General features: G+C 40.8%; 1 protein-coding gene across 2 annotated transcripts in view; it reads right to left on the bottom strand.

The window, feature by feature from the left end:
* Positions 1 to 323: 323 nt before the first annotated feature.
* tbc1d22a (TBC1 domain family, member 22a) overlaps positions 324 to 21,884 on the bottom strand; it is a 120,853-nt gene continuing 99,292 nt past the window's right edge. For both annotated transcript variants that reach the window (XM_056367248.1, XM_056367247.1), the window contains exon 14: positions 324 to 5,109. In XM_056367248.1, coding sequence (XP_056223223.1) covers positions 4,981 to 5,109 — 129 coding nt within the window. In that variant the 3' untranslated portion in view covers positions 324 to 4,980. The remainder of the gene's footprint in view (positions 5,110 to 21,884) is intronic.

The following is a 21,884-nucleotide window of genomic DNA, read 5'->3' as shown; positions in this document are numbered from 1 at the left end:
TAGACTGTGTGTATGGGAATGCTGTATGAATACAACCGGTACAATTACCTACACGCTGCACATTAGCGCAGCTGTTAGCCACGGCCTGCTCGCCGCGCCGGCTAATGCATGCACAGACACAAGGTTTCGAGGCTGTTTATATTGAGAGGCACAGGGGACACGATGCTCTGAAACATATCATACCTTGAGTTTAATTGACTCCAATTGGACATGGAATATTTAGAGATGCAGTGAAATTCCTTCAGCCCATATCCTCCACTCTTGCATACGTAGACACAACAATACTGGAAAGCTCGTACACAACAGGACGCCACATTCAAAGCTGTTTTTGTCATATATAGGATTTATTTACACTTTCTATTTACAGATTTTTGTTTCAAAATCTTCTCTGTACACATTTTAAATTCATGAGCCACTACTCCTGTCACCCACAACGCTCTAGTATTATTAGATTCTTCTGAGTGCTCATGAGGCAAAACACATGGGAGGGTTGTTTTTTTTCTTCCCCCCAGTTTGGTTTTCATAAACATATTTTCATGTCTGCAGAAGTAGAGCGAGAGAAAAAAAAAAAAAGTCTAAAAGAAATGAAAGCAGCTGAAAATGTTACTTAAGGATACCCTCCTGAAGATGCTCCAAAGAATGTTTGAAGTTTGCCTGTGTGTGTGAGTGTGTGTGTATGTGTGTGCTATTAGAAAAAGGGCTCCAGCCAGATAGCACCTAGGCCTTCATCACCATGGAGACGTGTGTGTGCTGAGAGCCAGTGGGCTACAGCCAGGCTAATTTGACACTGAGAGCAACTGAATGTGCTTATGTGTTTGTTTATTAAACCATCTCTTTTCACAAAAATCCAACAGGCAGCTAATTCTTGTTAAAGGGAAATTACTGCATGTGACATTACAGCAAAAACTGAGAAATTTCTCTAACGATTTAAAAAGAGGAAGGAGAAGGGGGGTGTGGGGCCTACAGTGTTTGCCCATCACTCACACATTCTCACATTCTCTCTCTCTCACTCACACACACGCGCACACACACACACACACACACACACACACACACACACACACACACACACACACACACACACACACACACACACACACACACACACACACACACACACACACACACACACACACACACACACACATACATTCACAGACAGTAAACTAACTGTAAACCTCCAACACTGTTGCCCTTGACATCCCTTGTCACCACTGGCATTTATTCCCCCACAGTGTTCAATATTAACATGTGCAATAAGGCAACATAACATCTTAAAAACTATAGTTGTAGGGCTTTGGACAATAAACAGGACAACAATTGACTGTCTGCTAAGCCCCGCCTCCCTTAGTTACCGTTACCATGCCTGTCAAGCTTTCCATTCTCGACATGCTTTAACGGTGGCAGATTTAAATATTGAAATTCTTGGGTAATGTTGGCAGGTGGTTGATTGATGGTGATGCTAGCGTTAGCATAAACACAGCTTCCAGGACTGGCTTGGGGAAATAACACACTTCAACCTTTTTTTTCTTTTTCTTTTTTTTCTTTTTTAAACATAAAGTGTAATCGCACAAACTAATGTAGTTGTACATTCCTTACACTTTACTTCATGTGTTTCTGACTTTGGACAAAACAGACAAACTCTTTAAATGCTGAAGGCCCTAAACGCACCATTTCAGCATGTGGAGAAATGTAAAGCTCGACAGGCCTACCATGCTCAGTTAATGGTTACTAAGCTATGACGACTGCTGTGCACAGGAGCGGTTTAGCAAACAGTCAGTTGCCAAGTTTGGACTATTAATATGGTTGTAAATGCCCATAGGATAAATAAACAGTTTACCTTGGCAGCTTACACACCCCAAAAACTAGATGTGCAAACAAAAAAATAAGATATTTTCTGTTTTTTTCACAGCAAATTCAAAATGTCATACTATTGCTTACAGAAATCTAAAACCTTTCCAAGTTAATTTGAGGTCAAAAACATATCTAGGATGTTGTCTCGTGTCTCCAGAGTCAGGCACAAATTAATAGACTTGTCATGTAAACAGCATAAAAAAATAAAACCAAAAAAGGAGAAAGACAAATCTTTAAAATGCTGATTGAAAGAATATATCTGATACAAAAAGAGAGAGAGGGAAAAAAAAAAAGGCTATAGACTTTTAAATTAAGTGCAGTTTTTCCTTGTCAGAGAGCATGGGAGATGAGGGGCTTGTGAATTGGCGCGGGCTGTGTGAAAAAAATCCCGACGTGTGATCAAAGACTGACAGCTCTCACAGAAAAAGCCCTGAAACTTCCAAAGAAACACAACTCGCTCCCTCTCTCCTTCCATCTCCCCTTCACACACCTATGCACACCGTCTTTGCGGGGCTCGGGATGACAATAATGGATCCTGGCGGAGTCGCGACAGGAGGCTCCAAACGTTAACAGCTTTGTGTTATGTCATGAATGTCTGATTAACCCCCCCCCCTCCATCCACAATACACCAGTATGGTGCTACTGACTTTGGGTAAGATATCCCATGTGCTCTAAATGAACAGGACGATGCACGCAATTAAGATGGTGAAAGAGACAGCGCTACAGTAACGGTATGATTACAATAAGTGGAAGCTCATGTGCACAATAATGATGAGCTTGTATTTAAATGCACCTGCGGTTTTTGTTCAGTTATGTGCAGCTTGAAAAGGATTTCACATTAAAGGTAATGTTTAATAATAATAGTTATCTGTTAAGCCTGTTGTTTTTCTATCGCAATAGACAGGAGTTCAGACCAGATTTTACACTTCTGGGAAAACACAATCAAATGCAACCAAACTCCTTCTGCAGCATAAACGCATTTAGAAAATTTTAAAAATGAACTCTACTTTTTCCAGTCGGAAGAGAATGCAATGGTGTGCAAAGCTTCGCTCTGATTACCTTCACTTTTTGTATAACATGTAGAGAGGAGCAACGATGGTCCTGAAGCTGAGTGAAGGCACAGCAGTGTATTATGAGTGTGTCCAGCACAACTCCAGGATCTTGTCCAACATCGCCGATGATTTTTTTTACTGCATCCACTGGGAAGCTGCAGAAAACCAAAGTTATAGCGTACTTGTTTCCAGTGCACACTAGCAGAGATGTTATGTTGTTAATTTTGCAGTAGCTCACTGCTGCTTACACATGATTCAATTAAGTGAACCAACATGGATCAAGCATGTTCAGTTACCTTCTAAATGTGCAAGACGTCCTTAGAGATAGAGGCTGCAAGAAAACCCATAATCGACTCGCATATGTTTATAGGCGAGATTGGCCTTATGGGTGAATATTAAGAACTATATTAACTATCACTGATTAATGTTGAGCTGCGTACAGGCAAATCCTTACCGAAACTTCACCTGAATTAAAGTCGTATTGTTGAGTTGGAACTCCTGTGCAGAGTATGTGTAAAGAAATATCTCTATTTGAACTTATTCTGTGAACTGTTGCACATTTACAAAACACATTTCATTTGTGCTTGCTGTTGCAAAGTCCTATGAAGTCTATCCTCGGAAAAATGTCAGACTATTTCCACCTACACCGAATCAACCAACTGGAAGGTTGCATGTGGCTTTTTTTTTTTTTTTTAAACACCCATGAAAACAGGGCCCATCACACAGGAGGAGAGGAGTGGGTGAGGAAAACAGAAACTGTACTTAACAAGCCAAAGTTATTCATTTTGATCTTCACTTCACAATTACACAAATTTAGCTTCTTTGATGAGAATTTCATTTCTGAAATGAACAGAAAGCGTTTATTTTGAGCCCATACTGACGTGTGCATGTTTGTGTGTGTGTGTGTTTTTTCTTTTAAAGTCACAATATACGCGCCAACGTGTGTTGTGTGTCCATTCACGCCTCAGTGAGTGGATTTCCAGTTCTTACGACTTGTGTGTTACCGTGTGTTCTGAGGTAGTCTTAGGTCCAGAGAGGAGGAATAGATAATAGATAAGACATGGTCCTTCATAAAGACAGGTCTGAGGAAAATCGAATGAGTGGGAATAAGTAGTTTCTTACTCCTAATGGCTTATTACCTCTGATGCGGATCTGCGTATGTGTGACCCTCCTGACCTGCAGCCTCTTACCACTGTTTGTCTTACACTCAAAACGCTGTGATGCTGGAGTGCGGGTGGGAGAATAGGATTGAGCTGGTGTGTGTGGTTTGTGGAAGGAAGGAGACATGATTCTTCCCCTCTAGACTGACAATCTCTCTCTCTCTCTTTGTGAAATTCTGGCGTGTTCATGAAGGAAAACAATCTGTGTCCCTCCCGGCAGGATGCAGGAGGGAGAAAAAAGAAAAACAGAAGAGGACATGTTCCTCCGGGTCGTGTTGTGACCAGGAGAGGGGCTCAGATATGTAAACCGTCTAGCTCAGTGCCCTTTTGCCATCTTTCCTTGTCTTTGCAAACTGGAAAAAAAAAAAAAAAAAGGTCACATCTTTGCCACGGGGAACAAAGAACAAGGTATTGCCATGGTATTGGAAATAACAGTAAGCAGGAAAGAACATTCTTCTGAGCCAGACTAGACCTCAGGCGGCGCTGAGCAAAGGCTCGTGGTCCTGCATCAGGCCTGAGGTCGTACTTTTGAGGTGTCAGCTTGAGCGAACCAAACTCCGACACAAAGTTGTGGTGTGGTCTTCAACGATGAAGAAGAGGGATCTGCACTGGACTGCAGGAGTGCACGTTTCAGAGCTGATCAGAGAAAAAAAAAAAAAAAGGCTCCACATCAACATGTTAGAATGCTACACCGCACGTCCTCCCAGTCATTGGCTGATTCGAATCTCTTAGTAGCTGAAAGGCCCGTTGGGCAATTTGGGAAAAGGAGGTTAAGAAAAGGGAAGGTCCTTCCATGTAGGAAAAGAGGCCTCTAAGTTCAGTAGACGACTGTGGGGAAGGAAAAGGAGGAATAAGAGGAGGAGGAGGAAGAGAAGGAGGAAGAGGAGGGGAGCAGCTGCGGAGCGCCACGCTTATCATCTCTTGTAGTGGTTGAGCGCGTCGGCAAAGGCAAACTTCAACCTGTAGGCTTCGGCCAGCAGCACACTCACTTCCTCATTGCCCCAGTGCATCGTGGGTAGATTTTGCAGGAGGATCATTAGCCCCTGTTGGGAAAAAAAAGAGAAAAAAAAACATTTAGAGGAGACATTAAGAAACACAAAAGTCAGGAGTCAGATGAAACTAGAAAACGACAACAACAGTTTCAGACGTATTGATGCAAGAAGACAATAAAGGCAACGACAAATCAACTGTTTAATAGCAAAGAGGGTAGAGAAGGTAATAAGCCTATGTAGGCAGTAGTTGATGTCTTTTATGATATTAAAGATGATGATATCAATGCAGAATCCTGATGCTTGGGTTGGCAACAAACCTCACACAACACAAATGGGAGGAAACCAATTAAGACAGAAATATAAATAATGGTGTTGACATCAAGCTCCAATTCACAGCTGGTTATTATCACGCAAGCTGGGGGCACCCCGGTGGCCTAATGGTTAGGGCGCCCCTGTTTCCTGCTTCTATCTTCACTGTCTATCAAAAAAAAAAGAAGCCAAAATCTAACTTCATATCTTATCTGGAATGTATGTACGTATTAAGAAGTTATTTAAACCTGCCTCAGATCAGATCTGGAGGTGGTTTGGTTTGCACTATGATCAACATTCAGCCAATTCTAAATGCAGTCGCTGCAGTTCAGCAGCATTTATAAGAATAAATCCATGCAACAAGTTAATAAGTCACCTAATTACGCCTCAACCAGCTGTCTCCAGCAGGTCCAGCAAAAAGCCAATGATGACCTGTTCCTCGGCAAACGGAAATAAGCCGAGCCAGTACAGCAGTAAGTTGTTGAATGCTTCAATCAAGTTAATTAAGTGCTATTATGGTGTGTAGATGTGGCTAGTTTTAGAAGGCGGCTGCATCTCTGCCTTGGTTTGCTTCTTTAGCTAAGTCTTGAGCATCACAGATTGCTTTAAAGACTGCAACATATGAATGTATGATTTGAATATAATATAAATGACATTTCTCTGTTTCAGTTGGACAGTTTGTTCAGTTAGAGTGAAAAACTATTCCGGCCCCAGGTCTACACTGGACTCAGCGCAGAACACGTAAGCCCTGTTCAGCACATTAACATGCATCGCAGGTGATCCAATCACAAGTGGACAGCTCTGAGTACAGGTGTGAACTCACCCTCCAGAGGCAGAGGCGAGGTCCTCCGCCACACTTTCATTATCAACCAAAAATATTTTACTATTTCAAATGGTTAAAACTTTATTTCATTGTTGATGAGCTGCACGCAGTGAAATGATTAGCTCAACCCCTCCTTACCCCGCTCTCTCTCTCTCTCTCTCTCTCCCTCTCACAAACACAATGGACCCGTCTGTCATCATTGAACTGGCTACAAACAATAAGGCATTTGGTCTTTGCAAACAGTAATGATGCACTGTGGGGTCCAAAAGACCACTTCCCCGTTCAGGAATATGTATTAATTTGCATATAGAGCAGGAAGTGAGATCTGATCGCAAGTGGTCACTCAAGACACAACACACATTTTAATGCCAGGTCTGAGCTGGGCCTTAGTTACACCAGCCTGTGGCCAGAAATCATTATCTGTGTACTGTGCCCAAGAAGAGCAGATATAAATGGGCCCAGAAGTGACTTTTAAAAAAACTACAGAGCCCTAAACTCTGTACAACTAAACACAACTACAGCATAAAATATGATTACAGGCTGTAGCCGCATTTGGGATCCCACAAAGTATACCCTTTGGGGTCTGGTATGTACGAATGTAATGTTAGTGTAGCAGACAGGCACGGTTACACTTGCTTTCTGCCTCTGCCTGTGTGTTTGAGTGTGACAGAGATGTTATTAACCGAGTCAAAGTGGTTTAATAACAGCTGTGAGAAAGAAAGAGAAAAAAGAGAGAGGTGGGTCGGGGGTACGGGGGAAAAAAAGGAAAGAAAGAATAAAGTGTCAAGTACAATTCAGTGAGGCTCACTCCTTTCCCCAGATTCCTGTTCAGTACATTACTGTGCAAGTACGAAGACAGACAACAGCAACACACACACATACGCAAGTTCAATCTTGCAGACTAATGCCTCTCTCTCAAAGGGGAATGAGACTGGTTAGCAGTGAGACAGACTGCTTCTGTGTGTGTGTGTGTGCGCTATGGATCAGTGTCCCGGGAGTTTTCATCATCAAGGCTGAAATCATTGCCGTGACAACAGGGTTTACAACCAATCATGGTGTTGATAATCACATCGAAGGACAAATCACATTGGGTCTTGTGGTGTCTACACTCATCTGACTCCTGAGCAGTTTGTTGCTGTCGTAGAGGCTGTGACTGTGGTACGAAAAATATTTTAAACACCAGTTCAAGTATTTGAATATAACTGTAATGAGTCCGTGGAGTAGCGTTATACTTAACCTCTATTTTATTAGCGTGTCAGAGTGCTTCTAAATTTTTATGCACATTCCACTCTCATCTTACTACAACTGCCGAGAAGTTCGAACGACACAAAACTTTACGCGGCTATATTTACTACAGCGAGGCACTTTGTATTATTTTACCCTCCTACGAATTAAATCGAAGGTGTTTGGCTCCATTAATTTTTTCCTTCCTCGCTTGTTTTTAATGAGCCGGTGAGATGACCCCAATGACTTTTCAACAATAAGCATTTGTATTCTGTGTGAGGGTGGAAAAGTGCAAGTTTTTTTTTTTTCCAACTAATGAATCTCAAAGCTGCCACCCTACCCAGATTATACAGATTAGGCTGAGGTTTCACCTCTGTCTCCTGAATAACTAACCGCTAAACCCAGCTGAATATCAGTTTTGACATACAGTAACTTTTGAAAATTGTTTTTCTTAGCTTGACTAAAAGAGTAGCTGGTGATTACAGCGGTGACTGACTTTTATAAGCCTTAGGCCCTTGAAATGTGTGAAAGCCCTGTTGGAGTATTTCAGTAATGCACAAGCAGCCAGAGAGCGCTGCTAAAAATGCTAACAACTTTGGCCTCCAGTGTTGTCAAACGTTAAAAAAAAAAAGAGTCTCAGTTCATGATCAAATTCTCTCTAAGATACTGCGTCATATCAAGACCATCAAAGACCAGCCTCTTGTTAATTCTAAATTTAAAAAAAAAAAAACCCAATATAATAGATGCTTCTTTAAGACCCGGACCTTGACTTTGAAAGGTTGACCTCATGACTTCCCCCCCTAGTTCAGAAAGACGCACTTCTCTGAAGTATTTCCCCTCTGAGGGATGGAGAGAGAGACAGAGGGAGAGTGGAAGAAAGAGAGGAAGGCAGCCTGATCAGAATTCTGCTTGGCTTTCTCTCATCTGTATTCAATAGAGCATCACTATCAGCTCTCTCCTTTCATCACTCACCCTCTCTCCCATCCACACACACACACACACACACACACACACACACACACACACACACACACACACACACACACACACACACACACACACACACACACACACACACACACACACACACACACACACACACACACACACACACACACACACACACACACACACACTCCAAATCCAACCATTTTGCTCACAGCTAACAGACTGCAGAGTGGATGCAAGCGTTATGTCTTTATGTTTGTGTTACGTCTGCTCATGTGAAATACAATCAGATGCTAAATAAATAAATAAAGAATTAAAAACAATGTTTGAACTGTAGATGTCCTGCTGAACACCTGTGAGGCATGTTAGGCTGAATATAAATCACCAGTAACTAATAGCTCATTTAAAGAGAACAAAGGCAGAAGTAAAAGAGAAAATAAATTATTAAGAACAGGAAAAAAAAAAAAAAAGCATCCATCTGAGACTTCAACTGATGTAACCATATGTAGTTCATGTGTCAGTCAGCCGTAACTACTACTACTTATGTGTGCATATATATATATTTATGTGATGTGATGTGGTGCATAGTATATATTATTCTACGCATCACCCCAGTGGTCCTGGGAGCCTGGGGCTAGACACCGTGTACCTCCCATACTGTACCTTATTGCTTCAGGCTCTTCAGGCAAAAGGAAAGCCTCCCTCTGCTGAATCCTGGCTACACATGACTTGTAGAGAAATTAACGCTGAGGAGCATCGCTCCACTAAAAGAGTCTTATTAAATGAATTCTGAATGCCTGACAGTGGAGAGATTTATGAACTGAACCAGATAATTGGGATGCTGCTGATGTTGTTGATTTACACCAAACCTTTAATACCAGGTTGCCTAATATTATTGACAATGACGGGTGTGTAATTGACTTAAATGCTTACTGAAATTTAAAGTCCCTCTCCACTAAAAAATGTGTTTTGCTTATTTTTTTTTACTTTGCTTGGATGTTTGACCTTCACAGCATAGAATATAATAGAAACTGTTCACTAAAAGGCTGTTTTCTTATTCATCTGCTGAGGGAGGGAAGTTTCTCTGTGGTTACCTTAAATTTCAGTTTAAGGCGTTTGTGTGTGTGTGTGTGTGTGTGTGTGTGTGTGTGTACAAGATTTTTTTTCTGACATCACAACTAGTTCAGAAACCAAATCATGGTCCAACATAAGTTACCAGAGTGTGATGCTGAAAGTAAAAAACCTCCAGTGAACAAACACTTGTGAACGGACTTCCCAGTGAAGTAGGACACATGTTGTTTCTAGCATATAAACTAAAGAGTATTGTCTTATATGTCTTAAAACTAAAGGGATTCTTTCAATTCATTTATGTTAATAAAGGACACGGCACAACCCGTTGAGTTTTTACACTCCGGTTCGTTTACCGTCACCACTCCTGCAACTCCAATTTTGTACGATGTGTGATGAACAAATCACTTTATCACAAACATGAATGAAAAGTAACATCTAGCAGTACTCAGTGCAAAGGTTAGCAGGCTAAGCTAAGGAGCACTTTCCCAGAGGAAGCTAGATAGCCTCACTTGCTAGTGTGTAACAGCACAACAGGCCCTCCGAAATATTTAATGCTGTAAAGGGACAGTCGTCTTAAGTTGCTAATAGAAATGGGCTCAGGTCGGTAAATGAGGGGAACTCAAATTGCACTTGGAATTAATCAGTAATATTAACAAAGTCAACTGCTATAGCTTTGGCTAATGATGAGTTCATGACGCTACTGATTTGGAGATGGGGCTTGTTTTTTATCCTCAGAAAACGACAGTTCCCGAATCTCTCACATCAAATATCCTCCCTCCAGCCTGTTTAGCCTCCACAGAATAGATTTGGATAAGTAGTAGGAGAGAAATTTACCACGTGATACCTTATCTTTATAAATCAACAGATATCACTAATTGCTTTACTGCAGGAGAAGGACCACCCACAGTTTAATCAAGTGCTGCTTCGAGCGTCACCGCTGAACCACACCCAAACAAACATATACACAACACACACACGAGTGCTCTCAGGCATGCTCCGCCACACACGTTAACACCCATAGTGACCGAGGAGCTTCATTAAGAGCATATTTCTGCGTGGTAACCATCTGCTGGCTATCACTTCTGTTGGGCTAATGACTTTAATACGGTTTAATTGCATACATCTCGCTGTCAGGGGGGAAACGCTGCACTCACTCCACTCCACACAGGTGGCAACACTTCACGCTGAGAGGCCATGAGTGTCTGAGTGAATGAGCGTGCACGTTTCCATGAGAGGGAAAAAAAAAAAAAAGGGGAATCTGTGTAGGCAGTGAATTTCAATGTATGGTTAGCATGTGTTGGGGGTGGGGGGGGGGGGGGGGGGGGGGGGGGGGGTGGGGGGTTAGTGAAGGCCATGCATGCAATCAGAAATGAGAGAGATGTGACAAAAGAGTGTGCGGTGCGATGTACGGAGATGTATGCATGTTTGCTCTAGTGTGTGTTATAGGAATGCATCGGTGAAAGAGATGATGAAGTAAACTGGAGGTAGAGGCAAGACAGAAGGAGGAGATAACGGTGTGTGTACACTGCCGGTGCATACAGTTTATGCAGCTAGCCTTGCTGTGTGTGTGTGTGTGTGTGTGTAGGTGCTTGTGGTTATTCAGGCATGAATATCCATTTATCCCACAATACTAACAAACACATTGATCCACCATTACTGTATACAGTACACTACAAAAAAAAAAAAAAAGGCAATTAGCTCTCCGTCTCCTACGCTTGGCAAGGCTTAAAGTGGTTAATGGCTATTGATACTGAGGGGAAAGCAGATTGTCAATAGAGTCAGTGCTAAGGCTCTTTGTTCAAAAAGAGAATGGGATAATGTATTGGTTACACAGAGAGCCAAGACCACTGCCAAGTGAAATTTATTCACAGTGTATATAGTTATCGTTTTAACCTGGATCTAACGGGGCTGAGCTGATTTAATGCAGTCTATCCTAATCTGTACTCCACATTCATGCAGCAGCAACAACATATGTTCGGCGTAGGATCAAAACCTTAAAGCTGGTATGGAGTAAATAAATGATAACCTGATGCTAAGCAGAGATGATTAACATGAAGACACCGGTTTTCAAAACAAACTTCATTGGAAGGTTGAGTCATTTTTGAGGACTGAGTTGGATGAAATGATGTACGTGCGATATAGATGAATATTATTTAGTTATTAGAGCTGAAACCTCAAATTGAGTCAGAGTGAAAAGTTACTTCAAAGCAGATTGTAGTTATCAGCTATAATGGTGGCTTTTGTTAAACTCATACACTGAGACAAGAGTGAGCACACTGACACGTGTAGAAAAAGATAAAACACATGATTAAAGGCCCCTCCGCCTGAGAACCAAATAGCCAGTTTGCAGGCAGAATGAGATGGTGCTAAGTGAAGTGAGTACATTGAGTGCCCAAAGTCGCACGAGGTGCCTTGCTGTCTTTCCTGCAGTGTCAACTACAGCTCCCAGCAGTGAGCAGCTAAAGCCCCTGGAGAAATTAATGGGGGAGAGATGACAGGTGTGGTGCGCACAAACATACCAACAGACACACATTTGTGGCTAAAAATGGCAAATCATCTGTAGTAGCTGTTGTGAGTCTTTGACATGTATCATTACACCTCCGACCTCCTTTAACCGACACATCTACATGAACACTGACATGGAGATGCAGCTGCACGCACACAGACTGTCACCTACGAGCACGAGCACTCCAGGTTGCTGGTGGTGGTAATGGTGTTTTGCAGCACCCTGAGGTGTAATGGGCCCAGGCACTGCTCTGTCGGGGCCATTAGCTTGCTGTAGTTCGTATAATTACACAAAATGGGCACTCTGGCAAACAGTGGGTGCTAATGTAGGAGGGGGGCACTGTAGGATGTGGAGGTAAGAGCTGACATAGGATGGCACAGCCAAGTTGTCTTGTAAAAATGTTGGCCGGTAAAAAGCCTGGCAGATAATACAGACTGGTTTTGATGTTGTTTCTATGGATAATATATTTCTGTTGCCAAGTAAAGATGATTTTAGAGATGCTTTTTTAAAATAATTCTTTGTTACGTCAAATCAACTTTCTGTTGAACTGATTTAATTTGTAAAAATTCAGTTTTTGAGCTATGATTCATTTTGTAGGAAAATTTAAAGCAGCTTCATTAGTTTAAAGAAATAGGTAAATGAGCTTCTTCACTTTCTTCCTGAGAGTAAGATGAGATCATTAATATCACTCTCAGGTCTGTGCAGAAGTGGCACAAGTCTGTGCAGCTACAGGCATTAGCCTCTTAGCTTAGCTTAGTTTAGTTTAGCTTAGTTTAGTTTACCAAGACTGGGAACAGGGGAAACACCCTGGCTCTGTCCAATGTTGATAAAACCCACATAGCTCACTTATTAACATGTTATATCTGGTTTGTTTAATCTATACAAAAAAAAAAACACAAATCAGTTGCCAGGCAACCAGCGGAGAATTCAGGAAAGTACTGCTCCCGGCCAAGAAACTGTCACGTAACCCCCACCTTAAAACCACAACATGACATTTTTACATTTTGTTTTTGTAAATATTAAACAAACAAGACATAACACATTAATTATTGAACTTTACATTTGCTGGTAGGTGAATTTTGTATCTTTCCAGTCTTTATGCTAAGCTAAGCTAGAGTTGCTGGCTGGCTGGAGTTTTCATATTTAGTGTACGTACATGTGAGTGGCATCAGTCTTCTCATCTATCGCTTGGCAAAAGAGTGAATAAGTATATTTCCCAAAATGTCAAACTATTCCTTTAGAAGTCTGCTACTTTTTACTTTTAATAATATAGTCGCACATAACGAAGCTTAGACTTTAATCTGGTCCAATTATGTACTTTTGGTTTTTTGGATTTTGCATACAGGTCTGAAAACTACTAAGTATGAATGTGTAAATATATCTGGGCCATTTTCTCATTTCACATTCATGCATTCCTGACATGCTTAATGTGCACTAGGTCAATATCAGTCCAAGAGTGTGGAAAGCAAACTAATTCATAAAAACCTGCTATGTCATGTATTAAAGGAAGAAAGATAATGCGACATGCGGGATGTGGGTAGAACCTTTGGTGATTTAAATACTGTGGGAGTGTGAATAAGATTAAAGCCTGTGAGAATGGGTGATAGATTGGCTGAATGCTTTCAGTTCACATGAAACCACAAGCGTGGGTGTTTGTGTTGAGGTTATTATTTGGATACTCCAACCTCTGCTGATACCTCATAAAGAGATTTGTTTAATGGTTTTTGATTAAACCTAAAATAAAAAAGAACAATCTTCTATGAGGAGAAACAAGTTAGATCACTTTCCTCTCCACAGTTCATGCTCACAGTGAGCAGGCTCTAGCCTTGCACCCATTCTGTACTAGTCAATGCCAGACCGATGACAAGTTCATAACCTTTGGAAAAATGCAGCCAGAAGCAATCTAAGTACTAAAACAGTTGTCTGTGTTCTGTGTATTGAAGCATTTACAGTGATATTTCACTCTGCTTGAGTAGTTTCACTTTTCCCTATGAAAAACTTCAAAGTTCAAGAGCAGTCAATATTCACCCCCCCCCCCCCGCACCAAAAACCATCCAAATCTGGCAAACATTTTTCTCGTTGCACAAATTCAAACATGCAAACGACTCCAGAGAACCACGTCGTTTAGTGCTGCACAAAAACTGGCAATATGAACAGTTCAATGGGCACTTCATCATGCAGAGGCCGTATGAACTCTTACATGGTAAATTCAATAAAAGAAAAAAAATTGAGCCTTAAGAGTTTAATTCCTGCCTTCACCCACTGCCAAGTTCAGAAAGGTTAATGCCACCCCAATCAAGAGTTCACGATCCCTGGAAGAACCCAGGGGCGGCGGTGTCTCAACTCTCGCTTTGATTACATGTAAGAGCATTTAAATTTAAAAATTCACGTCTCAAATTTATGTCTCACTTCATGAGCCAGCCCATTCCTCAAATCGTTCTTCTTCTCCTTTTCTTGAAAATCTATTCATCCCCCTCCTCCTGCTGCTGCTCCTGCAGTCTGTTTATTCCTTACGAGTGGGTCGATATTGCTGTTTATTTGGCATTTTTGTGTCTTAACTGAGTTGAGCAGGGGGGCATGCGCTTGGCTTATGGGCTGACAGAGCAACTCCCGTTATGCTGTTATCTTAGGGCAAAAAAGCCATAAAACTCTGACTCCTCCTATCTCCTATTTCCCTCTCTCGTGGATAAACCTCAGCCAGTGATAAAGTCGGTAATGACACTCAGACGCCACGCTAATCACCTCACACACGATTGTCTTGAGCTGATAAATGCTTTTTCGGAGACTCATGGCAATGGCAAACTTGTACCTGCGCACACTGATCAACAGAGCGACAACACCACTCACTTTTACAGCTAATATACAATTGTGTTTGTGCCCATATTTTAGCACAAAGACAGACAGACACACACACACACACATTCACTTACTTACTTTTGGTCCACCCAATGCCACACTGTGACTGATCACTACAGACTTTACAAGCAGCTTTGGTCATCAAAATCATACAGCACAATAATTCAGCACACCAGCCCACGCAAGTTAGCCTTACAGCCAACTTCAGTGATGGAGAGCACGGAGGAGGAAGGGGAGCAATGAAAGAAGGATGTCACAGAATAAAAGGCAGGATGGGGTGGAGGGCTACATAATTACTTCCACCATATTAAGCTCTCTGTTTTTCTCTCATTTTTCCCTTTTCTCCTCTTGCTTCGGCACAAATAGATTCATATGCCACATCGGGTGAGGCACTCAATCAACGGGGTGATTATTAAAAGTTGTTTACCAAGGGTGGCCTTGTCTCACTTTCAGCACTATTGACTGCAGCGCCATCCATCAGAAGAGCTACAAACCCCAGAGAAGGTCTGCTCGATACAAGCCAAGTTTGGAAATAAAGTTCTGGGGGAGAAGATGAGGAGGTCTCGTCGTGATAAATGGGTGAAACGTATGAAATTATTCAAAGAATTCAAAGAAAAACAAAAGAAAGGCGCACATATACGCACTGAAAGAGCTTATCAGAGCCCACATATATACTGATGCAACACACAAATGCAAATTAGCAACCATTTCACAATGAACATCCCACTCTAAAAAATGAACATCAACATGATTTTTTTTTTTTTCAGTTTTAAAATACACTGCTGCCAATTTATTAGAAACAGCTGCAAGGTCAAATGTTCAGTTGACACTGAGTTAGAGCAGCGTTTATTCAACTCTATGGTCAGTTTTTTTTTTAGATCTTTGTTATTGGTAACCTTGGCGGCTCAATTCTACAGAATGATTTTTTTTTTTCATATCACATCATAAAATAACAGAGAAAGGAAAGTGCATGTAAAAGGCACTGCAGTAAATACAGAAAAAGTGCTTTTTCCAGTAGAGGGCCCTACGGACTACGGTGTTTATAATATTCTGCAGCATTTGTTCTGGCAGAGTAAGACATCTAGAGTGACCAGATGTCCCGATTAAATAGTGGGAGCTCCAATTTTCCAGCATTTGTCCTGGCGCCCTGACAGGGACACGCTTTGTTCTGATAACTAGACTAAATGGATTTGAGTTTTGTTTTTCCAAAAATAAACTTTTAAAATAGATCTTTGTGAAATATGTCACCATGCAAAAATAACGAGTAAATTAAAACTCTACATAGAGGACGAAGATGAGGATGTATCAAAGCCACAAACTGGATATAAGTGTTGTGAATGTAAAAAAAGGAAAAAAAAAAAAAAAAAAAAAAGAACAAACATCTATAAACACTCTTTATAGTTGCATAACATGAATACGTTATCTTTTTGATATCATGCTGAAAATAAGTTAATTACATGTCTCGCCACATGTCCTGATTTTTCTCCCCTTTATATTTATCCATCAATAATGAACACAACACAGAGGTGCGCCTCATTCGTTGTCTCTTGATAAGCTTTGATTGTTTTATTCCCAGGCAGTTCTATCAGCTTTACAAACACAGTGTGTAGTGCGTTGCATGTGCAGACGCTGCGGTTGCTAACTCATTCGAATGCTAATACACACACACACACACACACACACACACACACACACACACACACACACAAATTATGCAACTGGGGGCTGTTTGTGTATTGTTCCTCAAATAAAATGTACATAATCACCGAGTAATGGCAAAGCGGAGATTCGCCAAAAAGTGGAGCCAGAATTTGAGGTTTTTCATCCTTTCTACAATATAAAATTAATCCTAAACAAAGTTGTGTTCACAGTCATCGTGATTGAAATAGTGCTGACATTTACAGAACACCCTGGTTCCTCTGGAGTGCCCTCCTTTCCTTTATTGCTAGGGCTGCCTAACCCAAGGCGCTCTCCACACATAACTGATCTGAGGACAGATGCTGACATTTGCAAAGGTCCACAGTTTTTCACAAACCATTAATTAAGGTGAAAACAAATCTTTGTCTCCCTCTTTCAGTCTTCCACCTCTCACTTTCTTTCCATACCGCAGCTCCTCTGCACGTCTTTGGGGGAAAAAAAAAAAAAAAAAAAATTGTAGTGACTGAGATTCCATTTACACAGAACAAATAGCTTTGCATTCACAGAAACGCTGGGCCTCACATTAACAGTCGAGATGGGGATCCTCTCGACGGGGGCTATTCAGCAACGCTTGCTAATGAAATCTCAAGGAAACAGTGTTAAATGGTCGCGATCAATGGGGGTTACACTGATGACTGTGAAACCCACGCCGACAAATAATATTCAACAAATTTTTTTTGCGAATGGACGCAAATGGGAGGCCGTCCTTGTGAGTGTACAGATTAACTCAAGTGCTGCTCGACCTTTGACATAAAGAATTAAATGACAGATAAGAGTCCCTGAACACACTAAATCAAAAAAGATGTTATGTAATGGACTAGCAAGTTTGTTTTTTTTCATGTAAATACAGTAGGTAGACTGTATAAATGAATATCATAGGAAAACTAAGAGAATATAACTTTAACAGGGTCTTTAGTTGAGCACCCAGCTGTTTCTTTTATGTTCTGTTCCTTTTAGAAAATTCAAGGATATATAATATACAATGTGTGTCTGCATGACTGTTAAGGTACAAGACATGACATGAAAACATAAAAATATGTTTGCTGTGGGAAAACTGAATATTCACATTATCAAGTGAAGAGGGCGTCATCCTGTACATGCTCTATATTCTATATGAATAAAAAAAACATCTCAACAAAAGTTGCACGTTAACACACCTGGAGAGAATCAGACGTATTGCGTGTGGTGAATAAAGTGTGTACTAAGTATGTAAGCGCCTTTTCAAAACTTTTGATCTAGGCGCCGAAAGTCAAGGTAAATTGCGCTGAAGCTGTATCATATACAGTATGTTGGATAATTTGTGAAAGATGTACAGGTCTTATTTGAACACATTTAAAAGCAAAAGGTAGAGAAGAACACCTGCTCAAGCACCGTAAAAATATGGCAATTGTGTCCCTTATGAGACTGTCATCTTTAGAAATACAAATTGGAAAATTGCTAAATTGCAAAAGCAGCAATACTTCACTTCTTTATGTCATATATTACAAGGTGACATTTGTGCCAAAACCTGACAAGACGCCTCATCTCTGTGAATTTCTGGCTGCTGGGTTGAAGTTATTGCTTGGTTTCAAAATATCACTGAAAAACATGGCAATTTGTTGCTTCTGAACTTTGGGGGGGGGGCCTTTCAAATTCATACTGGTCCACTGTCACATTTCCAGGCCCAGAATCAAGCAGCACCAAATATGTGGGCTTAAAAAGCAGAGTGCTGAGGTTTTTTCATAGTCACTCAGAGGCAGTTCTGCAGCAGCCCCGTTGGTGTCTGCAGGTAGTGCAGACTAATGGGAATGGCGCTGACTGTGCTGGCATTTCCTAAAAACGGCAGTGCAAACACATACCTGCATAATATCTCTCTGCTTGCCCATTACTGTGTGTGCTGTGTGTGTGATCGAAAGTGAATATGTGTGACAGGTGATGCACGAATGTGTGGGTAAAACGGTACAGTGGGAGAGTGTTTGTGTGCATGTTTATGTTGTTGCGCGAAGCTTTGAGTGACAGAAAGTGCATAAAATGTCTGTGTGTGTGTGTGAGTGTGTGTATGTCTGTGCCTGTGCTAACTTATCCATGCAGGCCAGGCCTGCAGTTAGCAGTAGAGTGTTAGCTGAAGTGGAACGGTGGAAGGCAGATTGCTTGGGGAGTGCCATACTCCTGCTTTTCATTTAGCAGCTAAACCAATCCAATCCCACAACCAGGGGAGGAGATTCACAGTTACTCTCCGTACTATGTTTGATAACAATGCATGAATTATCCTTTTGAAATTACTTTCTGCATGCATTTTTTAATTAAAACTATTAAAGTGAATCAATCATTTGTGTTCCCTCTTAAGACCCCAAGCATGTAAAACGCCAGCAGTGTGTCATACACTGCTGCTTCTCGCGTTCTTCCTTTTACAGTAGAGGCAATTAGCTCACACGTTTTACTACGGAAAGTGACTACACTGCAGTGGCTGAGCAGATTTAGAGGGTTATGTCTTTTAAACTGACCTCGAAAGAAAAACTTGTTTGTGAGTTTGAATGTCTCTTTGAGAAGTGGCGAAATATAAGACAAGTATTACGATTTCAAAGCAGGATAAAAGTTCTTATCTAACTGATCAAGTTAATTTGTTTCAGGCATAAACAGGTTCCCAACCAAGTAAAGTACAAATCAATCAGAGAAATAATGTATAACAACAAAACAAAGGAACAGGCTTCTAATGTTGTACTGTGCTAACTAGCTGCTAAAAGTCTAGTTAGCCTCCAGGCCTGGAGAAATTGGAGAAGTAATTCAGTGTAATAATGAGCAGATTGATGAGAACAGGCTGGAAACCTTTATTATATTGCTGGGAGCATGTGCTGTTTGTGTGCATGTATGTTCTAGGCTTTATTTTTTTTTTTGACTTGTGTTCTAATGCATGTGTTGTATTGTCTTTTTTATTTAATATTAACATTTTACTGCCTTTTAATGGTTGTTTCTGAACCATTTCCTTTATCAATTCTGAGGCAATTATTTTGTTGTCACTGTAAAGTTTGCTAAAATTAGGCAAGCAGAAACAGATTACACTGAGCTGACATCGCCTTCAAAAAAACACAAATGTAAACCTCATGCTGGAGCTACAAGAAAACTCAGGGAATATGAAAATCAGTTGGCTTCATCCTCTGGACAAACAGATCAAAGATATACAACTGACAGCTGTCAAGATATTTCACCAAAAAAAAAAAAAAAAAAAAAAAAAACCCAAAAATGTCATGGTGGCGCAAGAGGACAAATCGGGGAATCGCCAAAGCCACTATGATTCATCATCTGGGAACCATGAATATCGTTTTGAATATGAATATTCCACCAACAGGTGGAGCTAGAGGAGAACTCCGGGGATGACCAGGAGGCTTCATCCTCTTGGGAACATAAATGCCTGTACAAAATTTCATGGCAATAGCTGGTGAGATATTTTGGTCTTAAGTCTGACTGACACACATTGCCATCACTAGAAGCCCTCTACTCATTATGTCAATGTAAAAGTGACATGTGGGTGAGAAAGAAAAGAAAGAGCAGGAATAAGTGACAGGTGGAAAGAAAGACAGAAAGGCAAAATGAAAGAAAGAGATAGAAGGAATCATAAAAAAAACAAAAAAAACAAAACAAAACAAAACAAGCAGAGAAATGAAGAGAGGCAAAAACAAAGCATTTGGGAATTAGCAACATGAAACAGAGCGACAGAGCCACAGAGAAAGACAGAAAGAGAAAGAAAGGCAGACATGAGAGGAGAGGGTTGCTGGGTATAGCATGTGGAGATAAGAGCTGTTCAACAGGCCCTTAAGAACCTGGCAGGCCCACGTTTGAACTCTGAGGCTCAGTGGATCAGAGGCAGAAATCTCTTGGAATTAAACCACTAAAGCTGAGAAGAGAAGAAATCTTTACTTTTCTCTTTCCCCACTGACACAAATCAGTGTCAGAAAAATACTTAGTAAATTGTATTTGATAGATCAATTTGAGAAAATGAAAATTTTCTTGTGTAAGTGAAATGTGTAAATGTACGTACCTTTTATCTTTCAGAAACACAGACATGACTGTTTGGAAATTCAAATTCAAAGTAACATTCCATTCCAACACAGACACACACTTTTATTCTGAACACACACAGACAGATGGACAGAAGGACAGACAGACGCTTATATATATATATATATATCTATATCCAGACAATGCACCCACCTGAACACACACATGAACACACAAACACATTAAGGGCATCTGTGTTCCATTAAGTATTTGTTTATGTCTTCCCATGAAGACATAAACAAATAGGCCATGAGAGATCATTTGCTGTATATTGGGCAGGAGAAAATGCCAGGATGACATTTGGCTGTGTATGTGTATGTGTGTGTTTTTGTGTGTGTATGTCTTTGCGTGACTGGGTTTATGGGGGGGGGGGAGAAGGAGAAGGCCAGACTCTTAGGAGTGGCAAGAGAAATAAAGTATATGGCATGACTGCTGTATTGATGGTATTAGTGCTGTAAAGAATGCACATTATCTTGAATTTATCGAGGCAACAGGTAAACGCTGACGAAGCCCTGAGTTTGTATTAGCAGGAAATAGCATCAACAGAAAGTGGAAACAGGAGTGGTTAAAAAAAAAAAACAGGGAGAACTTTTGTGGGAAAAAAAAACGGGAAAATAAAAAAAAACGAGAGAAGTAGAAATGAAGGCCTGTGTCTTATATAGGCCTATTTTAAATAAAGGCCCAGTTCTCCCTGCAGTTGAGGCCACTATTTAGGAATTCATGGTATCTACAAAGTCTTTTACCATATTACCACAGCAGGGCGAGTATTTTCTAAAGCTTCTTGCAGTCTCCGTGAGGACTATGTACTCCTGGGGTTTCCTCATTTAGGAGTTCTGAATTCAAAACTACTACTGCAGAAAAGTTTGAACAGACTTTGGAGTATATGCCTGAGTACATGTTGAAGATACCCACTGCGGCCTTGGTTTCCAATTATTTCCAACAGCAGAAAAATGTTTTAAAACCAGACCAAAAATCTCTGCTGACAGCTCTTTGAGGCTGCACTCACAGTGGTTCCTTGAGCTAAATGCTAACATCAGCATGCTAACATGCTCACAGTTTTGTGTAATGTTAGTGTAAGGTTGTATTTTCTTTTTTTGTATGTTGGAAACTTTGGTTTAAGGACGTTAAGAATGTGAACCTTAGGTAAGCTGCTGACCTTCGGGGGAGCAGGATACCAAGGAGTCCATTACACATCTGGGTTTAATGGTTATATTGTTGTTTAGGAATTTTTCTACATCCTTGCTGAGATTTAGTGATGCACTCCCTTCCAGGAGGATATAAGCAATAAAAGTGAAACACGGATAGAAAGGTCTTGAGGTTAACAGATGATAGTTACCATACTCAGATCAATTAAGG

The sequence above is a fragment of the Seriola aureovittata genome, chromosome 22 (genome assembly GCF_021018895.1).
Source record: "Seriola aureovittata isolate HTS-2021-v1 ecotype China chromosome 22, ASM2101889v1, whole genome shotgun sequence".
In the NCBI taxonomy this organism is placed as follows: domain Eukaryota; kingdom Metazoa; phylum Chordata; class Actinopteri; order Carangiformes; family Carangidae; genus Seriola; species Seriola aureovittata.
The sequence above is the reverse complement of the archived record's forward strand: the minus strand, read 5'-3'. Positions and strand labels throughout refer to the sequence as shown.